Here is a 19,769-nt window from a genome sequence, read left to right on the forward strand (position 1 = left end):
TGTTATGATTGTCTGCATAAATATGTAGAAAAAATGCAGTAAGTTAGCAAGAAAATAACATATCGACGCATGTATACGGAAGCAAAAAATAGTGGTCTCTAACCACAACATTATTCAATAACCGTATCCATATAACGGATCTTAATCGTTTCACACGAAATTTAAAATGTCCTCAGAACAATCGATTTTTTTTAAACAACTAATTATGTTCCTTCTATTATTCGCCGTTTTAACCCCTGAATGAGATGGCAACCGTGTGATGCCGTTAGCTGTATTCAATGTTATGTTATTCAGTGGCGGATCCAGAGACCTATCTGGGGGGGTTTCCAAATTTCCTGGGGGGTTTCCATGTGGGGAAAAATTGAGGAAAATGGTGAAAATACATGATTTTTAAAGAAAATTCTCAGGGTGGGGGGGTTTCCTGAAGCCCAAAAAACCCCCCTGGATCCGCCACTGTTATTATCATTTGATTTCTAATGAGCGTTATATTTCTCGATAAAACACAGAAGTGACAGCCTTTCCAAGAGGGAATCGAGAAAATGTGTGTCCTTTCCTTGGAGCATGATGTCTTTGAAATAAGAACATATTCCCCTTCAAACGATTGTTTACATGTTTATGTATAACTGGTATGTTTCCAGGATATGATTCAATTTCTCACAGCTCCAATGCGAAATAAGAAGGTAAACGACGTTTAATTAAAGTTCTGTACACGTTGTTGAACGATACTGACAGCTCCCAATAACTGCGTCAAACACGAGATTGTCAGGACATTCTCGGACATAGGTATATCCCTCAGAACAGCTGGCGAAGTAGTGACAGTTATCACAAGTGTGATAGTCGCCATTTACTTTGCGGTGACAGTCGTCTGCACTGCCGATACAATCATCTGAACAAGAGTAAGAAAGAGACAATATATATAATTGGTTTAGCACCTTCACATAAATATCTAATATGTTTATAGCAAGTTTAAGAGTGACAATCAGTACGCGTGTGGTAGTTTCCGTGTGCCAGGCAACAACAAATATACACTATACATGTACATATCCTTGATTCAAAATCCTCACCTAACTTTCTGAAAATGATTATAAATAGTTTTTGTGAACGTTCGTTGTGCATGTAATAACTCGATATACCAATATTTGATTTTTTAAATCATAAAATGATGAAATATCATAGGTTATGAATGACATTGACAAGGATTAATCATAAAAATGTAAACGTATTTAAGTGTCACTGACAACTTCAGAGTTGATAAATATTAATTGTTATCGTTTTAATGCTGTTAAAAGAGATCATTCTGTAAGTGAATTTAAACGTAAGGGGACGTAATTCATTTAAAGATAAAATATTGGCATATGAAGTTCACACCATTGAACAAGTTCACTATTTGATAAAAAACTAAATGGATATCGTTAACTTTGTTAATTACTTTGTTTACCATTATATGAGGCACCGCTGTCTCACAGATCACAGTACCCGTTTATACAGATCAGTAACGTTAATTATATGAGGCACCGTTGTCTCACAGAACACAGTACCCGTTTATACAGATCAGTAACGTTAATTATATGAGGCACCGTTGTCTCACAGAACACAGTACCCGTTTATACAGATCAGTAACGTTAATTATATGAGGCACCGTTGTCTCACAGAACACAGTACCCGTTTATACAGATCAGTAACGTTAATTATATGAGGCACCGTTGTCTCACAGAACACAGTACCCGTTTATACAGATCAGTAACGTTAATTATATGAGGCACCGTTGTCTCACAGAACACAGTACCCGTTTATACAGATCAGTAACGTTAATTATATGAGGCACCGTTGTCTCACAGAACACAGTACCCGTTTATACAGATCAGTAACGTTAATTATATGAGGCACCGTTGTCTCACAGAACACAGTACCCGTTTATACAGATCAGTAACGTTAATTATATGAGGCACCGTTGTCTCACAGAACACAGTACCCGTTTATACAGATCAGTAACGTTAATTATATGAGGCACCGTTGTCTCACAGAACACAGTACCCGTTTATACAGATCAGTAACGTTAATTATATGAGGCACCGTTGTCTCACAGAACACAGTACCCGTTTATACAGATCAGTAACGTTAATTATATGAGGCACCGTTGTCTCACAGAACACAGTACCCGTTTATACAGATCAGTAACGTTAATTATATGAGGCACCGTTGTCTCACAGAACACAGTACCCGTTTATACAGATCAGTAACGTTAATTATATGAGGCACCGTTGTCTCACAGAACACAGTACCCGTTTATACAGATCAGTAACGTTAATTATATGAGGCACCGTTGTCTCACAGAACACAGTACCCGTTTATACAGATCAGTAACGTTAATTATATAAATTTGACTATTTAACATGGTTGATTTATTTTTAAAAAAAATATTGACTGCAAAAAAAACAATTGTGATGATATTCGCAGGTAACAATCACATTGTTATGAAAACAAATGTTGTTTATTTATGACAGAACAAGTATGATAGTATACATTTACAACACGATAAACATTGACGTAATTTTAGACTCACAAGTAAAAAAACAACATAACGTGAGGATATCAGTTTCGAGGTTTTAGTTCTAGGTAAAGGGATGTACCACAAAAAGGGAATACCTGTGTTATAACATTGCATGTTCGGCTGAAGCGACTACAGAACCACTGACATTGGGTCACATTGGGAATCGGAGTTTCCATTTGTTTTATTTCTGGAGATTGAAGAACAAATATTGAACTGCTCAACTCATTACTGTAGTTTGAATCTTCATCCTTTCCGTTTCTATTTTTGTTGGTGTGTGTGTGTGTGTGTGTGTGTGTGTGTGTGTGTGTTTGTTTGTGGCGATTCTCTATATTCTTATATTTCAGGCATACAGACTGTTCATCATATTTCCACCATTTAGCGCCACATGGCGGCAATGCAATGTACTTGTTGGGCGTCAACGGTTTGGTTATATTAAGTATTGCAGTGCATACTATATCAGATACGTACGTGTCATGGGCTTAAGGCTGGTCGTCGTTGTAACATAGGGCAGTCCTGAAATGATAAATAAAGATATCTTTAAGGATTTTTAAGATGAAGAGAATTGAGAACGGTCGTTCAGTCAGAACGTTCTATGGTAATTGGTCAAGTCAGCAAAGGATATATGTAAGATGTGAAAAAACATACGAAAACAATTTCGTGGTCGTGTCTCCTGAGTAATTTGGAAAAAAAATATATATATGAGGAAAAACTGACAGGTTTAGTTTGTGTAATGTAACAGTGATGTCCATACTTACTGTAGCAGGCGGGGAAAGGTTGGTCGTCTGTCCAAGTATGAGTGTTAAGGTCACAACGTTTATTTACGAGGAAGTCTCCAGTGGTAAACGCCCAGCCGTTCTTACACAGGGCCGTACACACACTGGAATCATATATATACAATCAAACTTCTTTTAAAACGAACTCTAGGCACATTTTGAAATATATGTTTTTAATTAGAAGTCGATTCTGGGTTTCCAAAACAGAATATTTCAATTCAATATTGTTTGTAGATTACACTTATAACGAAACTTTGCAACATAAAGCAGAAATGCAAAATTTGTTACAGTGGGAATTCTGCTTAATTTGATCAAACATTGTCTTGCCACAATACATGTAACACTTCGTAATAAGATTGAACTTGCAAAAACATGATTGCATTAAGCGTTTTTTAACTCGAATCGTTGCAAAATTGAGGTTATGAAGTACAGAATAGCATAGCTATTGGTCTTATCCATTAATATTTACATTCTGTATGCTTAGACCCATTGACAAAAATTACATTCATAAATGCATAACACAGGTGTTCATAGAATCTCAGCACGTGGGAACTGATAGTAACCTGATCACACTGCGTAGTAATACACTACAAAAACTACTCACTCGGAACGACCGAACTAGATGCTTAATTCTTACATCTTAAAATATTATTGAACTGTGCTTTGTGAAATATCCACGTATTCACGTGTCCTGTGCTACAAATAAACATTGAATATGGAACTACATTTTGTTGTGTTATTGTTGTTGACGGTTGCTAAGATCTCTCACGATAGTGTCACATTTCCCCGCGAAAAAACACTGTTCTCGCCACTGCGTTGCACCCGTGTATAAGCAGGAACAAACCCTGTTTATTTGTTTTATTCGTTGTTATATCGATCCACTGAAAGGATTCGTCAATGTAAATATAAGGAATGATATTTATTTTTTCAACATTTATGAGGTCATAACAACAATGGGTTTTTGGACATATTTTACATGAATCGCTAACGCGATTCATTCAATATGTCCATAAACCCATTGTTGTTATGACCTCATAAATGTTGAAAAAATAAAAATCATTCCTTAAATATATGCTAATAAGATTTATATATCAACAAATCATTAATTTATCTTCCGAAACAGATTTTATAATTGGTTATTAAGGGTTGATATCATAAACTATAGTTAAACGCGTTACACGTATCCAAGCCCAATAGCCGTAAACGTCACAGGTATTTCTTCAAAAGTTACAAGAAAGCATATTAATGGTTAACACTAATGTTCTCTACACCGATCTCCAGTAAAACTGATCAATATGTACGACATCATCTGGTTGAGAAGGTCACTGATGGTTATTACAAAACGAAAGTAGATATGTCACAGAATTCCAGATGATGTGATCAATCGTAGTATTATATATGTTTGTTTTATACTGAGCGTCTGAGGAGCATGTTCTGTTTACACTAACGTAACCGACAAGCATGTTATACTAAATCGAGCACGTGCGCCCTTGCTGTTACCTACAGCGACGTTCCCCTGTCTTCACAGTTGATGACGCCATTTTTCGGGGGCAGTATTGAATTACACATTGGTTCGGGACTTGTTCCTGTGACAAAACAAAAATCTGTATTAATGTTGCAGAGGGATGTATGATGATCAAGGGGTAAAAACATACATTAATTTTGTCATACGGACGCTGTTTTCAAACAATATTGGACGAACTTTAAAATTTGAAACATATCTTAATTGACAATGATGAACTCCTTACCTACCCAGCGAAAGTGTTAATGATGAAGTTTGGATGAACTGTAAGCTAAGACAGATTTGGAAAGAAATTTATTTTCATTTATCCTTTCTTACTGAAAAATACCTAACATAATATACCTACCTGACATAATGTGCATTACCTGACATAATGTATCTACCTGACATAATGTACCTACCTGACATAATGTACATTACCTGACATAATATATCTACCTGACATAATGTACCTACCTGATATAATGTACCTACCTGACATAATGTACCTACCTGACATAATATACCTACCTGACATAATGTACCTTACCTGACATAATGTACCTACCTAACATAATGTACCTACCTGACATGATGTACCTACAAAAAGTACCTGACATAATGTACCAACTTGACATAATGTACCAACCTGACATAATGTACCTACCTGACATAATGAACCTTACCTGACATAATGAACCTTACCTGACATAATGTACCTACCTGACATAATGTACCTACCTGACATAATGTACCTTACCTGACATAATGTACCTACCAGACATAATGAATAAAAAGGATTAGTATTACTGTGAAATTGTCGTCTGTAAGTTGTGGTGGATGGCGCAGTGGGTAACACATTTGCCTTTTACCAAGGCTGTTGCGGTTCGATTCCCCAATTGGACATGAAAAGTTATGGAGCCACCTGCCCAATCACGTGGGTTTTATCCGGGTACTTAGCTTTCCTCCAACATTAAGAACCCCCGCGCGCTAACACCCGGGTCAACAAGAGGGATACTTATTAGTGGTAATAACTTCATTTATAAGAGTTGCTATATAAAAAAACTTTATCTTGTTACTGTAAAATCCTAGAGAATTATTAGGACACGTAGAAAAAAACAAGCCGCGCAATTTCGGGTTAGTATATAAGATTTCGTTTATCAATCCGAAATTTCGAAAAGATAACACACAAAAAAAGGAAAAGTATATTTTCCAAGTGGCCTTAATATTCTTTCGTAAGAATAATTTCCCCTTATAATATGAATTAATGTTCAAAGTAGTTCTAGTCAATCGCTTATTAACTTATTACCTACCTGATGTAACAGTTGTAGGAGTTGTATTGCTGATGAAACTTGTGGTTAGTACAGATTCTACAAAAAAACAAATTTTGCATGTTCAAATATGTATGAAACAGCTTCTTATTCAACAGTATATCTTACACTGCTCGGTAAATACAATCGGTCATCAAAAGACACTGTCAAACAATAATGTGACTTATAATGTCAATTAAAGAAAGAAATATCATTGGCTAGAATAGGATGCTGACATTACTTTCATGAACAAAACAAAAATAGAAATTGAACCTCAGAATGAAAGCAAGGTAATTGTCGTAGATTATAATTTCAAAATAAAGATATTATCTTCAAATTAAGTGAAATGATTTAACGATAATTCAACTTTAAAATCTCCCAACGAAACAGGACAAATGGGACACATATAGTTTGTGAAATGTTATCAACACGAATCATAATGTGAAATTTGGCAGTTCAATATTTCAGATAATCAATAAACATTTCGTAGTTTAATAAAAGTGGTCGGTTTAGTGTGTGAAGGATATGTTATTCCCCATGGATGGGAATGAGTAAGAAAACAAGTAAAAACTCCTACATATACAGATATGATTTAAATACCATGAAAACATCTTTTTTTCATTATTATGATCATTATTCATTGTTATTGTGATCGGACAGACCAACATTGTTCTGTTTGCAGTATAGGTGTCTATATACCATCGTACGGGTTGTTAAGGGGAAGTAACTCCGAATGCTACGACTGACAATATAATGTATTCATCTTTGTATCAAACGACTTTTTTAGTTTGCTAAACTAACCTTTAAAGCTACTAACGCCGTATTTCTCACTCTGTTTTCTTGTAAATATTCAGTTTGATCAAGATACAAGGTGATAGATTGCTGACGGAACACCACTAATGACAGGGGTCTCTTTTGTGTAGCAGCACGATTCATAATATACACACGTAAATAATTGTTCTCCTTTCAGTTTTGAAATCATAAATTAAGTTTTTTATACAAGGTAAACTTTAATAAAGCACAGGGACACTGTTGTATAAAAATACCCTGAACGTACGTTTATAGGGATGTCATTACATGGTTAAGATTTCAAGATATTTTTTTACAGAAAAGGTTTTAAAAAATCTCGCAAACATTTTCTATGCTAAACTGAAGTAATAAATATTGCATGTTATGTATACCAACCTTCACTGGCAGGACATCCAAGTAGTTCAAACCTTAGTCCGATGTGGTCCTTCCAATCTATTGGGTTAATACGGACGTACAGTGCCGCGAACGGACACGAAAACCAGTTAACCTTCTCATTACACGTGTTTCTGTTACCACTGAAAAACTAACAATAGGGGCCGTTTGGGGAAAATATGTTCCATGTTCGATTCAGAAAATATCATGTACTGACTGTACTTTGTTTAGGAGTTAAACCATACACAGACGTACACATTCATCAGGAAAATACGAAACAACCAGTGTGCTGTTTAGCCTTCTCAGAAATGGTCAACGGCATTGTAAAAAATATCTTTGCTTTAAAATGTTTAACCTAAATAGAACAAATCTTATATTTTATATTGCAAGATATTTCTGCATATAAAACACTTATTATTTTTATTAATTATTTATCTGTTGTACCATATCAGTTACAGTCTCGCTTCCGTACGGTACAAACGACCTTCCGTCGGTGCTGTAGAGAACTCGGAACCTAGTAACCACATCTTGGGCGGTGTCACCAGAACTTACACCCCGGCCTTTAGTAACGATGCCTGTTATCCGGCTTAGCCTTTCCAGCTTCACCTGTAACATGTTAATATCATGCATGTATTGCCCTTCTTGAAGGACAATGCTATTCCTTGTTTCTCTATTAATCCCATTGTAGGAGGGCGAATGTCGGAGAAACAAAGAATCGCGTTTTCCTAACATCAAGGGTAATACATATTTTATTATGCTGACATAAAATAAGCAATCAAATGAAAAGAATGATCAGGTTGACACGTTGTTGTTGTCTGTTTTAGTCATTCGGAACTCGGCTGTGGTGGCTCTTGCCCATTTCTTCTAGAAATGTTCCGAATAAGGGAAATATGATCGGGTAGACTAAAGTACGTGAGGTGGACATAATGCTTTATTGCGCCGTCATGTGATCAATATTATCCAGAGGGTTTTATGGGGCTTCAGAACCGCCCCCACCTGATAATTTTCTTTAAAAATCATGTATTTTCACCATTTTCCTCATTTTTTTCCCACTTGGAACCCCCCTCCCTGGAAATTTGGACCACTTGTTTAAAGCGTTCTCCGTGTGTTACCGGACTGTCATATTAAGAATCACAATTCATTTCAGAATTAATTTTACTCATACCTGAATGAACTGGCCGAGATCATCGTTTGCCGGTCGCCATCCCCCACTTAGGTTCTGGTTTTTGACAGTTTCAGGACCAGAGGTCAGTCTTGCCCTGTCCGGCCCAAAATAGACTCCAGCTAAACCTGTCCATGAACTTGAAGCCGAGAAAATGCTATTTCCGGAAATGAGGTGCTCTTCACATGTCGCTGAAAGCAAGAAAAAGAAAAAAAAACTTGTACATTCTAAATCGTGCGTTAATCATTAGAGCAGCCATTCCGAAATGAGGGTAGGTAACCTATGTTGTGTATGACGCCATAATAATGATGACGTCAACATGTGAGCCATGGCATTTACAATTTATATGAATGGCATGTGAAATACGCAGGGTTATACAGTGTCAACGCCATAAAGTGGGAACTATTTTGGAACTATATTGCATACATTTTACAGATATAACAAACCGTTTAAAAACAAGAACAGATGAATTCAGATTTGTGTAACTGAGGCGATGATAAATGTATGTTACTTTACAGTCCACTGCCTTTAAAGTGAGAAGTTTGAAGACGTACGTGGATACAAATATACTTACAGACACATCGCGGTACGGAGCTACCGGTGTACCACGTGCCTGTCAGACGGTCACAGATCCGCTTTACCGTGACGTCATGAGTCTCGAACGTGAATCCATTAGTGCACTCGACGTCACAGACTCTGAATACGTACAGACATGACGAGTATTATAAGAAACACAAAGAGTAATGTCACTAAATAAGCGATTGTTCACATACAAATACATAAGGATATATAATATGTAGCAAATATAAGTATTACGGTACTCTTCATCAAAGGTATTCCGATTTAGATAGTTTTTTTTCAAATGAGCAGTATACGTACTATTCATCACATTGATGTTATACAAAGTTAAACTTGTTTAACAGGCTGAAACATATTACTTCATGACGTCTACAGTTTTATTCAAAGATATAAGCTGTTTAAATTAGGCATATATTAACTACCTGAAATTCATTTAAAGTCGCTACTCACAAGTCTGCACCGTGCTGGTGACACGTGCTAGCTGCTGTATCACGTGATACATTCAGAAAACGACACTGGTCTGTCGCAGTTATAGCTGTCAATGTAAAATAAGTACATATTTATTTATCTATTTATTTCAAGAGGCCCATATCCCTCTCACCACAGAGCGCTTTAGGTCTGTTTTACTGTAACGTAAAATCAATCAGTGTACGGGGAGGACGGAGGAAGAGAAGACAACAAGAAGACAGAGGGCGCCTAATTCAGAAGTATGAGTATCCTCGATATCCAGGGTTTACGCTCATTTTCGCTCTCTGCGCCCCTGGAATAATGTCATAGCAAAATTGAAGGCTCAGTGTGCGCCACCTTACTGATGAGACAAGAAGACTAGTTCGATCCTTTGATGTACATCAAAGGAATATCGCGGTCAAGTAACGGTAAAAATTGACAGGCTTTGAAGTCGGGCGTCTCTCCTTTGTAATCTTCAAAGGATAGTTATCAGCCTAGCGATTGGTCAGTGTTTTTACCTGAGACCAATCAAAGAGCTGTGTTCGTGCCTTCAGTTTTGCTATGACATATTACAGGGGTGAAGAGAGCGAAAGTGAGCGTAACCCCTGGATATCGAAGATGCAGCGGTATAGCCGCTACATGTTATAAGTAGGCACCCATAATATTTGGTAATTTATACAGAATGCCAAAAATGAATTATTCTGTATTGTACAGTTGGGTCTTTCTTCTAGGACTTATCGGTGTTGCTAGGGACCACAGTAGGGAAGATGCAACAACCCTTTTCTTTACATGAAAGAATATACCTTCGACCTACCCTGGCAGGTTTGGAATGAAAACATCCCGTCATACCATACGCCATCTGCTATTGTACACACGTGCTTGGCGTTATCTAAAGCGACAGGTAAAGCGTATCCATGGAAACACACAGCGGTACAAACACTGCAACATATAGGTCAAGTGATTAAACACCTAGTAGTTTTCATTCCTGCATTATCGAATGGATATATATAAATTTTGTATATACATGCAGATTACTAATTGAAATAGGTAGGAATGCCGATTTGAGTTCCTTCCCTACCAAAAAAGTACATGTAAATAGAAAATTTATTCTGGTATTATTTCATGCATGTATCTTGTGTCACACAATAATTAACCTCAAGGTATGATTCTACAAAAGGCGTCTTGCACATCTAGGCACACGCCGTGACAATATTTTACGGCGGAAGAAGAAGAAGAAGAAGAAGAAGAAGAAGAAGAAGAAAATTTGAAGTAAAACCAAGAAGTCCTCCACTTCGTTTGGGGGACTTAGTTATTGATTCATTTTGTTGTCTTGATTATACAGGTGTCAATGGATGTTTGAATTCTGAAACCCTGTCACTTTACAGTCGTAAAATGTAAACACACCCAGTATAGTTCTATATTGAGCGAATTATAGATAGACATACTTACAGTTCGGAGCCTTGCACAATACACTTGCTCATTCCGTTACGAGGCGGGCTGGGTAGCGTACAGTTACCGACGACTGCAACTATAAGGTTTCACACAACTAAATCAGCCAATCAGTTTCATACGATTGTAATCCCTACATAAAACGGTTTAATACAGTGCCTCTGAGTAATTTAAATAGGTAATTGTTGACATATTTTACATGGAATGAAATGTACAGATATTGAACTCTAGAAAAATGTCTAGTTTTAGTAGATTTTAAAATGTGATGGCGGATTGACGTCCCATTTCACCGGTAGGGCTTGTAAACTTCCGGTTGTCAAAAGCAGACGCCTGTAGCGCTGTTATATGCCACTAAACAAACCAAAACATGCCGTTTGAAGCCTTTGTCTGTATGTATCTGTGAATCTAGACAGTTGTCACTAGTGTTGAACTTCAAATATTAACGCTATTAGCTCAAATGCTTAGGAATAACATATAGTCAATGATTTAGGTGTGTGAGTCCTTTAACTTGTACTTGTGAGATGATTAGTTTCGCATTTATATTTTTGTATGAATTAATCAGAAGAAATGTTGTCTATGTGCTATGATAAAACTCTAAATGAAAAATTGGAGAAAAAAATGTTTTACGATCAATTTACCAGCCAGCCGAATCAATATTTTCTAATATAAAGCGCTCCAATAGTCTCTCAATAAATCTGTAGGGATATACCAGTAGCAAATTGTAAATACATAACCCAGATCAGTTACATGAAGTGAGGTTCCATCTACCAAAACTTTAGTAATGAACTTCATACATGTATTTTAGAGAATTATAATGGGGTTCATACAAAAAAGGACTTGTTATGCGGTCAAGTTCACACATTATAGATTTATAATGAGACTGACATCTTATTGAAATGTGATGTGGTTCAAATCTTTTAAAAGTATCATGAATAACACACTTTCTGTGTTAATAAGCCAAAAAGTTAAAATAAATTTCTAAAGAGGTTTTCATATTTTCGTATTTTCACTTCCGTTCGGTAAAGCTCAATATTTAGACAATAATGTAACTTAACGGTGATTATCGCCCTTTCCTTGTCAGTATTATGTTGGGGAAAATATTACAGCAAATATTACTTTACCTTTACAAGCCGGGAGGACATTGCCCGATTCCCACTCCCCACTCGTGACGTCACATATCCTCGTGGCTGTTGTCTCATGGGTAACAAATGTGTAACCGTCGTCACAGGTTCCCGTGCAGACCCTAACATTACAAAAAATAACTTCAACATCAACCTAATCAAATAAGAAGTAATCAAACATTTTGTTGAATATATCTTTTTGTATTAGAAATATGAAACCATATATTTCTGTAACAGACCATATCTGTAACGTTTTTCTTCAATAACTGAATGATCCGATAAAGCTAAAGGGAGATAACTCACAATCGTGTGTCCTTGTGCTCACACCGAACAATGCCGTTTTCTGGAGGATGTGTCGGTCGACAATTCTCGCTACTCAGAGATTCTACAAAGTCCAAAATGAAACGTAGTATGAAGGAATGGTAGTTTGTTTTGTAACATTGCTCCGTGCAGGTATTATATGCCATATTTAGGACCGACCCAAATCAGCACGCACGCGCCATATCCGCCTGGCACGCGCGCAGTATGCCCGGTATGATCATTTATAGATTAACATTCTGAACCTTCGTTTCGACAGATTACGTCTAATTTACTCTCGACTTAAGTCATTTTTAGCTGTCGTAATGTTTTGCTGATATTTGAAATGCAATTCTAAACTTTAAGCTTTTTCTTATTCAAAACACAAACAGTTCCAATTTTTCATTTGAAACATGGCATCATATCATGTTTTGTTTCTCCTTCTCTCGTGAGAAACCTTCGTGAATGCCTATGACTATACATTTAAAGTATGTTCAGAACTCTGCATAGTCGACTGTCCAGATAATGAATTTAATGTCTGTGGTCACGTTTCGAGTTCTTACCATTGATTTAAACATTTACCGACATTAACACCTGTAACCATCTTCGGGGCTTCACCCCCGGAACTCCTTTAACAAAACCCTGGATACGAGTTTGGGTTTTAGGGGCAACCTAAATATAAACTTCATTTATTTAGCAATATTTATGAAACAAGTTAAATAACTGATATCACTCTTGTAAGCCCGAATGTCAGCGCGCAGAGGGTCTTAATGTGGAAGGAAACCGGAGTACCCAAAGAAAACCAACATGGTTGGGCAGGGAACTTTATAGAGGTAACGGACTTACTAACCTTTAGATACACACTGAGGGAGCGTGTTCCCGCCATTAAACCAATGGCCGTCAATGACGTCACATACTCTCCTTTCCAATAAAGTCATTGACCGGAAGCGGAAACCGTCGTTACAAGTAGCCACGCATGTTCTGTAAACCAGAAAAATCCTTTACCAGTCTATATCAAAACTTCAGATTTTTTTTTTTTACATAATTCAAAGTTCAAAGTTGTCCATATTAATTTCTTAAACTTATAACCCTAGTGACGTTTGTGATAGTTCTGTTAAAATGGAATGTATTTGCTTTGTCATCAAACCTGCCATGGCTGAATCTAAAATATCCCATTCATAGAAATGGTCAAAACCTATCAGAGAGTAAGATTATCTGTTTGCACTTACAGGAAATTTCCATGTTCCTCACAGGACACTTTCCCGTGTTCAGGGGAAGATAACTTCGCGCAGACATTTTTCGGTGAAACTGTTGTCGCTGCTCCTTGTATACCTAGATTGAGACAGATAGCGAGATAAGATTTGCTTCATTATTGTTCTCTCAAAACAAAAGGTGATGCATGTATTATGACAGTGCTATAACATGATGGAGAACAACATACAAGGCTGTGAGTTTAAACAAAAGAATTTAAGTAGAAAAGTTCCAAGGATAACATTTGTTCAATAATGATTTTCAATGTATTTATTGCATTGACACTATTTCCACTTCCTTTCAGAAAAAAATGGGACAAATTTAGAAATGCCCACTGATTCATTGATACTGTACATGAAGTACATTTTAAATACACACTTATTAAGTTAATTAGCTTAAAGGCATACTTATATTGATGGTCATATTCATTTGTTTTGAATAATTAAAAAAAATCTTAGTCCTGTACCAACAAGTGTTATCATTTAAACATATCTGAAATTTAGTTACGTCCCCTTAATACCTGTCTTAGGTGAGCTTGCCTAACGCAGGCGCCTCTACAAACCTAGACCAGGCAAATGTAAATATTTACCAATGCTGGTTACGAATGAGTGATATATCGCCTTTCTAGTCCTACACACTAACAGTCATGAGTGATGTATCGCCTTTCTAGTCCTACACACTAACAGTCATGAGTGACAATTCCATGGCCTTTAACACAGAGACAAATGTACTACAGGGATGTATACGGCTCTAAGTAAATCCATTCAAGTTCACTTCTCAGGTCTTTTACATTAATTAACACACAGACACACTGGATATGATGTACACATAAAGAACTTCATAAAAAAGACAAATCTTATAATAAAAATGCTTATTTTATTTACAAAATACATGTAGCGACTATGTGATAAACTACATCAACGAACCTTGATAGAAAAAACCGTGACGCATTGCGTTTTCATTTTGCTCTTATCCGTTTATTTGTCCATTTTTGCCTTAAGGGCTAGAACACTGTATACCCCACACAAATATATGTCTTTGTAAAATGTCTTTTCAATGGAATTGAAATGTCCCCAATGAATAGCATAAACTGTACAGCAAAATATTGACGCATTGTCACACTTTGTACAGCTGGTCATTTTAAAGCGGTCTGGTGATACATCGTTTGAGACGTTAAATGGTTCTAAAATACGGGCATTATAAAACATTGGTGGTGAGCGAGGTGGCAAATGAAAGAAATGGGCATTATATAGAGGTTTTACAGTAGACTAATGTTCTGTGTATTTGAACGTTGATTCACAAACCTCTGTATTTTACTTTCCTTTATAGAGTAACGTATATCACAAACCTTTGTATATTACTTTTTTATGTATATTATATTATACCAAAACCATTGTATATTACTTTATTATGTATTCTAAATTATAACAAAACCTTTGTATATTACTTTATTATGTATATGAACGTATATCACAAACCTAGCGCTCTTCATTGAATTTACCTTTGTCCAGTTGGAAGTCATATTGCCTACAGTGTATGAATGCCAACTGAAAGCAGTTCAATACTTGTATTTACAGTTTTTGGAATCTGCTCATATCATAGAAAATCAAATTACGCTTTTTATTAATCAGCGTTTAGTTCAAATAATGTATGTATCGTGTTTGCTTGTTCAATGCAGAGAACAGCCATCGCACAGGGAGGGTCAGTGGTATCCAACGTAACAATTATGACGTCATAATAATGATGACGTCAACAATCGGTCCATGGCATTTATAGCTTATATGAATTCCAACTGAATTTGACAGGGTTATATAGTGGCAATGCAATACGGTGGTAAATATATGTATATGAACGTTTATTCACAAAGTTTTGTATAATATTTTTCTATGTCTATGAATGTTTCATTATTCAAAAACAACTGCATATTACCATTCTACGTATATGAATGTTCATTTGAAAACAACTGTATATTACTTTTCTATTTAAATGAGCGTACATCCAACAATCTTTGTATATTAATTTTCTCTATATTTGAAAGTATAGTCACAAATCTTTGCATAATACTTTCCTATGTTCCATGTAAATGTACATTTCAACTGCAAGTTCATCTATGCACATTACCATAGCAAATAACGTTCATAGGACTATGGACGCAATTGGATCAGTAACGCTTCTCATCCCGCCTCGAATAACATGGGACAACCACTAGAAGCAAACATTTTGCTGACGTTATACTGTTCCAGGAATCTCGTCTCACTGACGACATAAACACTTCAATATCAAAAATATAAGGAAATGTCTGTATTTAGGTAAATAATAAATACAAAACTAGAATGTAAATATTATGACTGAACGGCATTATTTTCAAATTCATGCCGGTATGAACCAAAATCGGTTACATACATATTTACGGCTTCACTGAATATGTGTGTAACCGATTTGTGTTCATACCAGCACGAAATTGAAAAAGAATCCGTTCAAACCTTATGTTAACAAACCTTTGTACATGAACGTGTATTCGCAAACCTCTGTATATTATCTCCCTATGTATAAGAACTCATTTTCACAAACATGACTTCCCCAGTAATAATATTAAGACTTGTTATCTTTCTCTTGTTTACCTCTCTTATCACAGCTGGCTAGCGTTAAACATATCAGTAAACAAGATAAACATTTGTCTTCCGCCTAATCAACAGTCACCACCTCATTATCAGCTATCAGAGTTTCCTCCCCTTGCTATCGTTACGTCAGAGAATGTCAACAACCGGCTGATTACCTTATTGACCTTTTAAAGGTCAATAAGGTAATCAGCCTTTCATACGAATATGAGTTTCTGTTTACATAAATAAGAATGGGTTAATGAACAACATATATATAACTCGTATGTACAGATAATGTTATGTATGTAAAGTTTCAATTATTACACAAACTCGCATTGTACTTTTATCGCTATTACATAAGAAAATAAATAAATAAATAAAAACAAGAGAAAGAATAGGACTGCAGTATACAACTAGATATTATATATATCGTAAGCGGCGACCAATGTAAACCAACCCCCGCCCCCATCCTTCACAACTAGTGGGTTTCCTTTGTGTCTTATGCTTTGGCCTCCTTCTGAATACTTATGTTCCGTTCTCGAAACACTTATCTTCTGTGCAGAGAAGATGTGTGATCTGAAGCGGAAAACATGGACTTCAACGATTCTGATAAGGGGACATTGAAGATTCAACAGATTCTCACTTCCCTATACTTTCGTTTCTTTAGTGTCTCCCTAAGCATCCGTCTTGAAATGACCTCAGCTTTTGTGAGAACGATAGACCAAAATCAGACAAGGGAAAAAAAGAAAAAGTGAAGGCCAGGAATGATGCAAATTGCAAATATACCATACCTACTATCTATTTCCCGAGTGTCACGGGCTTGCTCTTGATAAATATTTAATAGTATTTCACAAACTCACAATTTAAATTTTTGGTTTTGCTACGCTCGCCGAGCATAACTAGAAAAAACACCTGACATTCTAATTTAGAAGGAATTAGAGGTTTTTTTTTGTTAATAGCCAACTAGTATGCCATGCCGTTCCTGTTCTGGTTCGATATTTTCACCAAATATTTCAACAGGTCCTAGATACTGGTTTTATATACTTTTTATAACCAGATAAATTTGTTTTATCGGGTGACGAAGCGAAAAGTAATCAAATGAGACATTCACTTACAGATTTTGTAGTAACGACGCCATGTTGCCAAGAATGCAGAAACAGGACTTTTATAGTATATACATGTACGTTAAAGATGTCAAAATTCAATCTGCAATGAAATAATACTGCTTCAAAATTTAACCGAGTGAAGTTGCTACGGTCTATTCTGACGTCAAATCAATTTGAATATTGCAATAAAGTTTTAAACAAAAACTTAAATAGAGAAATATAACCAATATTTACAAAACTGTTCGTGCAATTCACTCAAAAGTAAATTAACAGCTTTCCGATACAATTCAAATATATTACGACTGTACATAATACAAAATTACTTACTTGAAATTTTCTGAAAAATACCGAATATTACAACAATATTGGTAACAACCTGGGCGTTGGTCATCATTTCAGTCCGTTTTTAGGGGTATGTCAGTTTGGTGTTGTTGTCAATGGACTGTCAGGAAGGGTTGGGTCATTCCCTTCCTAGGGCATGGTCGGTGGACGATTTATTTTAGCCGTTACAAGTCATGTCATCTTTATCGCCACGATTTCGTCAATAAACGTACCCGCATATTGTAAATGGGGGTAGTTTGTACTCACAGGCCACGCAAATTTAAGTCTGTGTTGTTAGTGTTCGTTTTTGGAATGTATAGGATCTTCATTCACTGGCGAGAATAGTTATAGCTATTTACTCTTAGTCTGCATCGACAGTAAATCAACTTAAACTCACGTAGCGTTATCATAAAAAATGTTGAAATTACATGGTAACAACAAAATCAATATCTTCTCAATTTCAAAAATATCCATGAAATCAAGACATATAAAAATGCGATAAAATTTACAATTTTATATTAAATAAAATTTTGTTAGTCATGCCTTGGTACATGTAGCCCTCACGCCTATTAATATGACGACCGGATTCGATTCCCTGCCCTATGACGTTGAAGATACATGTACTTCACACATAACATTGGCGACATTCGAAAACTGCGCGATGGGCGTTGTGCCCTATCCGTTCGACTTGCGTCCATCCCACCCAAAAATCGTTTTAGAATTACCGTAAATTTAATTGAACAAAACTTGCTTATTCATATTGATTCATTGGTCTGTGTAATACTTCATACCGATAAAACTGTGTTGATTATGTGTGTTTGTGCGTGTTCTTTTCTTAGTTAAGGTTATGAGCTGCAGTACAAATTATTGATATATGTGATTTGCGTTAGGGTTAACGCCATTGTTATCAATGTAATCACTGCTATCTACAAAAAGAATATTTCCTACGTCTAATCAAAGCATAACATATTTCAAATGTGCAGTCATCTGCAAAAAATAGCAAATTGCAATATCTCATTTCTTAAAACGGAGCAATTTTGAAAAAAAAAAGTTATCAAATTTCGTTATTCAAACAATATTATATTAAAAGAAAACCAAGACATGTTCTATGAGACTGGGTTATATGTTTACGTTGTAATTTGTATTTGTTCAAAAATATATACACTGGTATTTCACATAAGCATGTTCTGACAGGGTTCCATAAAACAGTTTTCTCCTTATCTTGGCCTTACTTTGCCCTACACAAACAGGAGTCACAGAAAGGTTGTTGGGCCTGCATTACAATGGTCGAGTGTCGTAACCTATCTCCGGTAACCTGAAGAAGCGGGGTCGTAATCACCTCACAAACAGGAAGTGCTTTGTGTGGTGAACCTATCTGTACAGTCTTAGCCATAGGTGCAAGGTTATTGTAAGATAAATACAATTAAAAAAAACATATGGACAGAATTTCTTTATATTTAACTATAAGTTCCTTTTTTCCATATTGTATTTTATATTTGTTACAATCATGGTGAGCTTATGAGTAATGATTTCTGTTTAAATATTAACAATTTTGTAACAGCCAAGTGGTTCGACCCAACCACAAATATTATAGCGTGGATGGCTGCTACATAATAGTTGGGTATTAATCTGATTAATAACAAGTCCATAAAGGACTAAAGAAATGTCATCCTTGAAAGTCCTAAGTTATGACAAATGTACTAAAAATATCGTCATTTCTTCTTCATAAACTGTTTTCATTTTCCATGTACTGGTTCCAGCATCAATAAAGATTGCCAATACAAACTGACTTCTGTTGAATTACTCAGTTCCAATTGACTAGTTAGATACTGGTAAACAGGAATAACCTCCTCTTGAGTTGTCTGCTCTTAGACAAGTGGCGGAGTTAAAACTGGTTATACTCTCTAAGGTAACTCATTCACCCCTGGATAATGATCATATTCAGTAAAGATCCAAAAGTCGACTTCAAGTTCAATAATTTAATTTGGTAACAATGCAGTTTCAAATGTTTTACAAAAAACAAATCTCTCATTCCCAATCACTCAGCCTTCCTATCTCACAGAAATACGTTCTAAAATGCTTCAGTGTGGTGAGTGGAACATTAAATGTCCATCATTTA

The 19,769-nt window shown here is 35.9% G+C and overlaps 1 protein-coding gene across 1 annotated transcript; it reads right to left on the reverse strand.

The window, feature by feature from the left end:
• Positions 1-460: 460 nt before the first annotated feature.
• LOC110459478 lies at positions 461-19,043 on the reverse strand. The gene is made up of 16 exons (XM_021511759.1): positions 18,883-19,043; positions 13,223-13,353; positions 12,379-12,460; positions 12,076-12,197; positions 10,955-11,033; positions 10,320-10,444; positions 9,509-9,593; positions 9,054-9,175; positions 8,483-8,670; positions 7,762-7,923; positions 7,321-7,468; positions 6,139-6,195; positions 4,829-4,910; positions 3,307-3,428; positions 3,020-3,064; positions 461-886 (listed from the first exon to the last, which is right to left on the reverse strand). Exons 1-16 carry the CDS (start codon positions 19,041-19,043, stop codon positions 696-698), a joined length of 1,902 nt encoding a protein of 633 aa, XP_021367434.1. The 3' UTR covers positions 461-695.
• Positions 19,044-19,769: the final 726 nt, after the last annotated feature.

Source organism: Mizuhopecten yessoensis, unplaced genomic scaffold, assembly GCF_002113885.1.
Source record: "Mizuhopecten yessoensis strain PY_sf001 unplaced genomic scaffold, ASM211388v2 scaffold10087, whole genome shotgun sequence".
In the NCBI taxonomy this organism is placed as follows: Eukaryota; Metazoa; Mollusca; class Bivalvia; order Pectinida; family Pectinidae; genus Mizuhopecten; species Mizuhopecten yessoensis.

Coding starts and splice junctions, on each gene's coding strand:
- LOC110459478 (XM_021511759.1), bottom strand. CDS start 19,043: ATGGCTAAGACTGTACAGATAGGTTCACCACACAAAGCACTTCCTGTT. Junction 7,924..8,482: donor ATCTCGGCCAGTTCATTCAG/GTATGAGTAAAA, acceptor AACATGTTACAG/GTGAAGCTGGAAAGGCTAAG. Junction 887..3,019: donor CAGCCTTAAGCCCATGACAC/GTACGTATCTGA, acceptor ACTCTTGTTCAG/ATGATTGTATCGGCAGTGCA.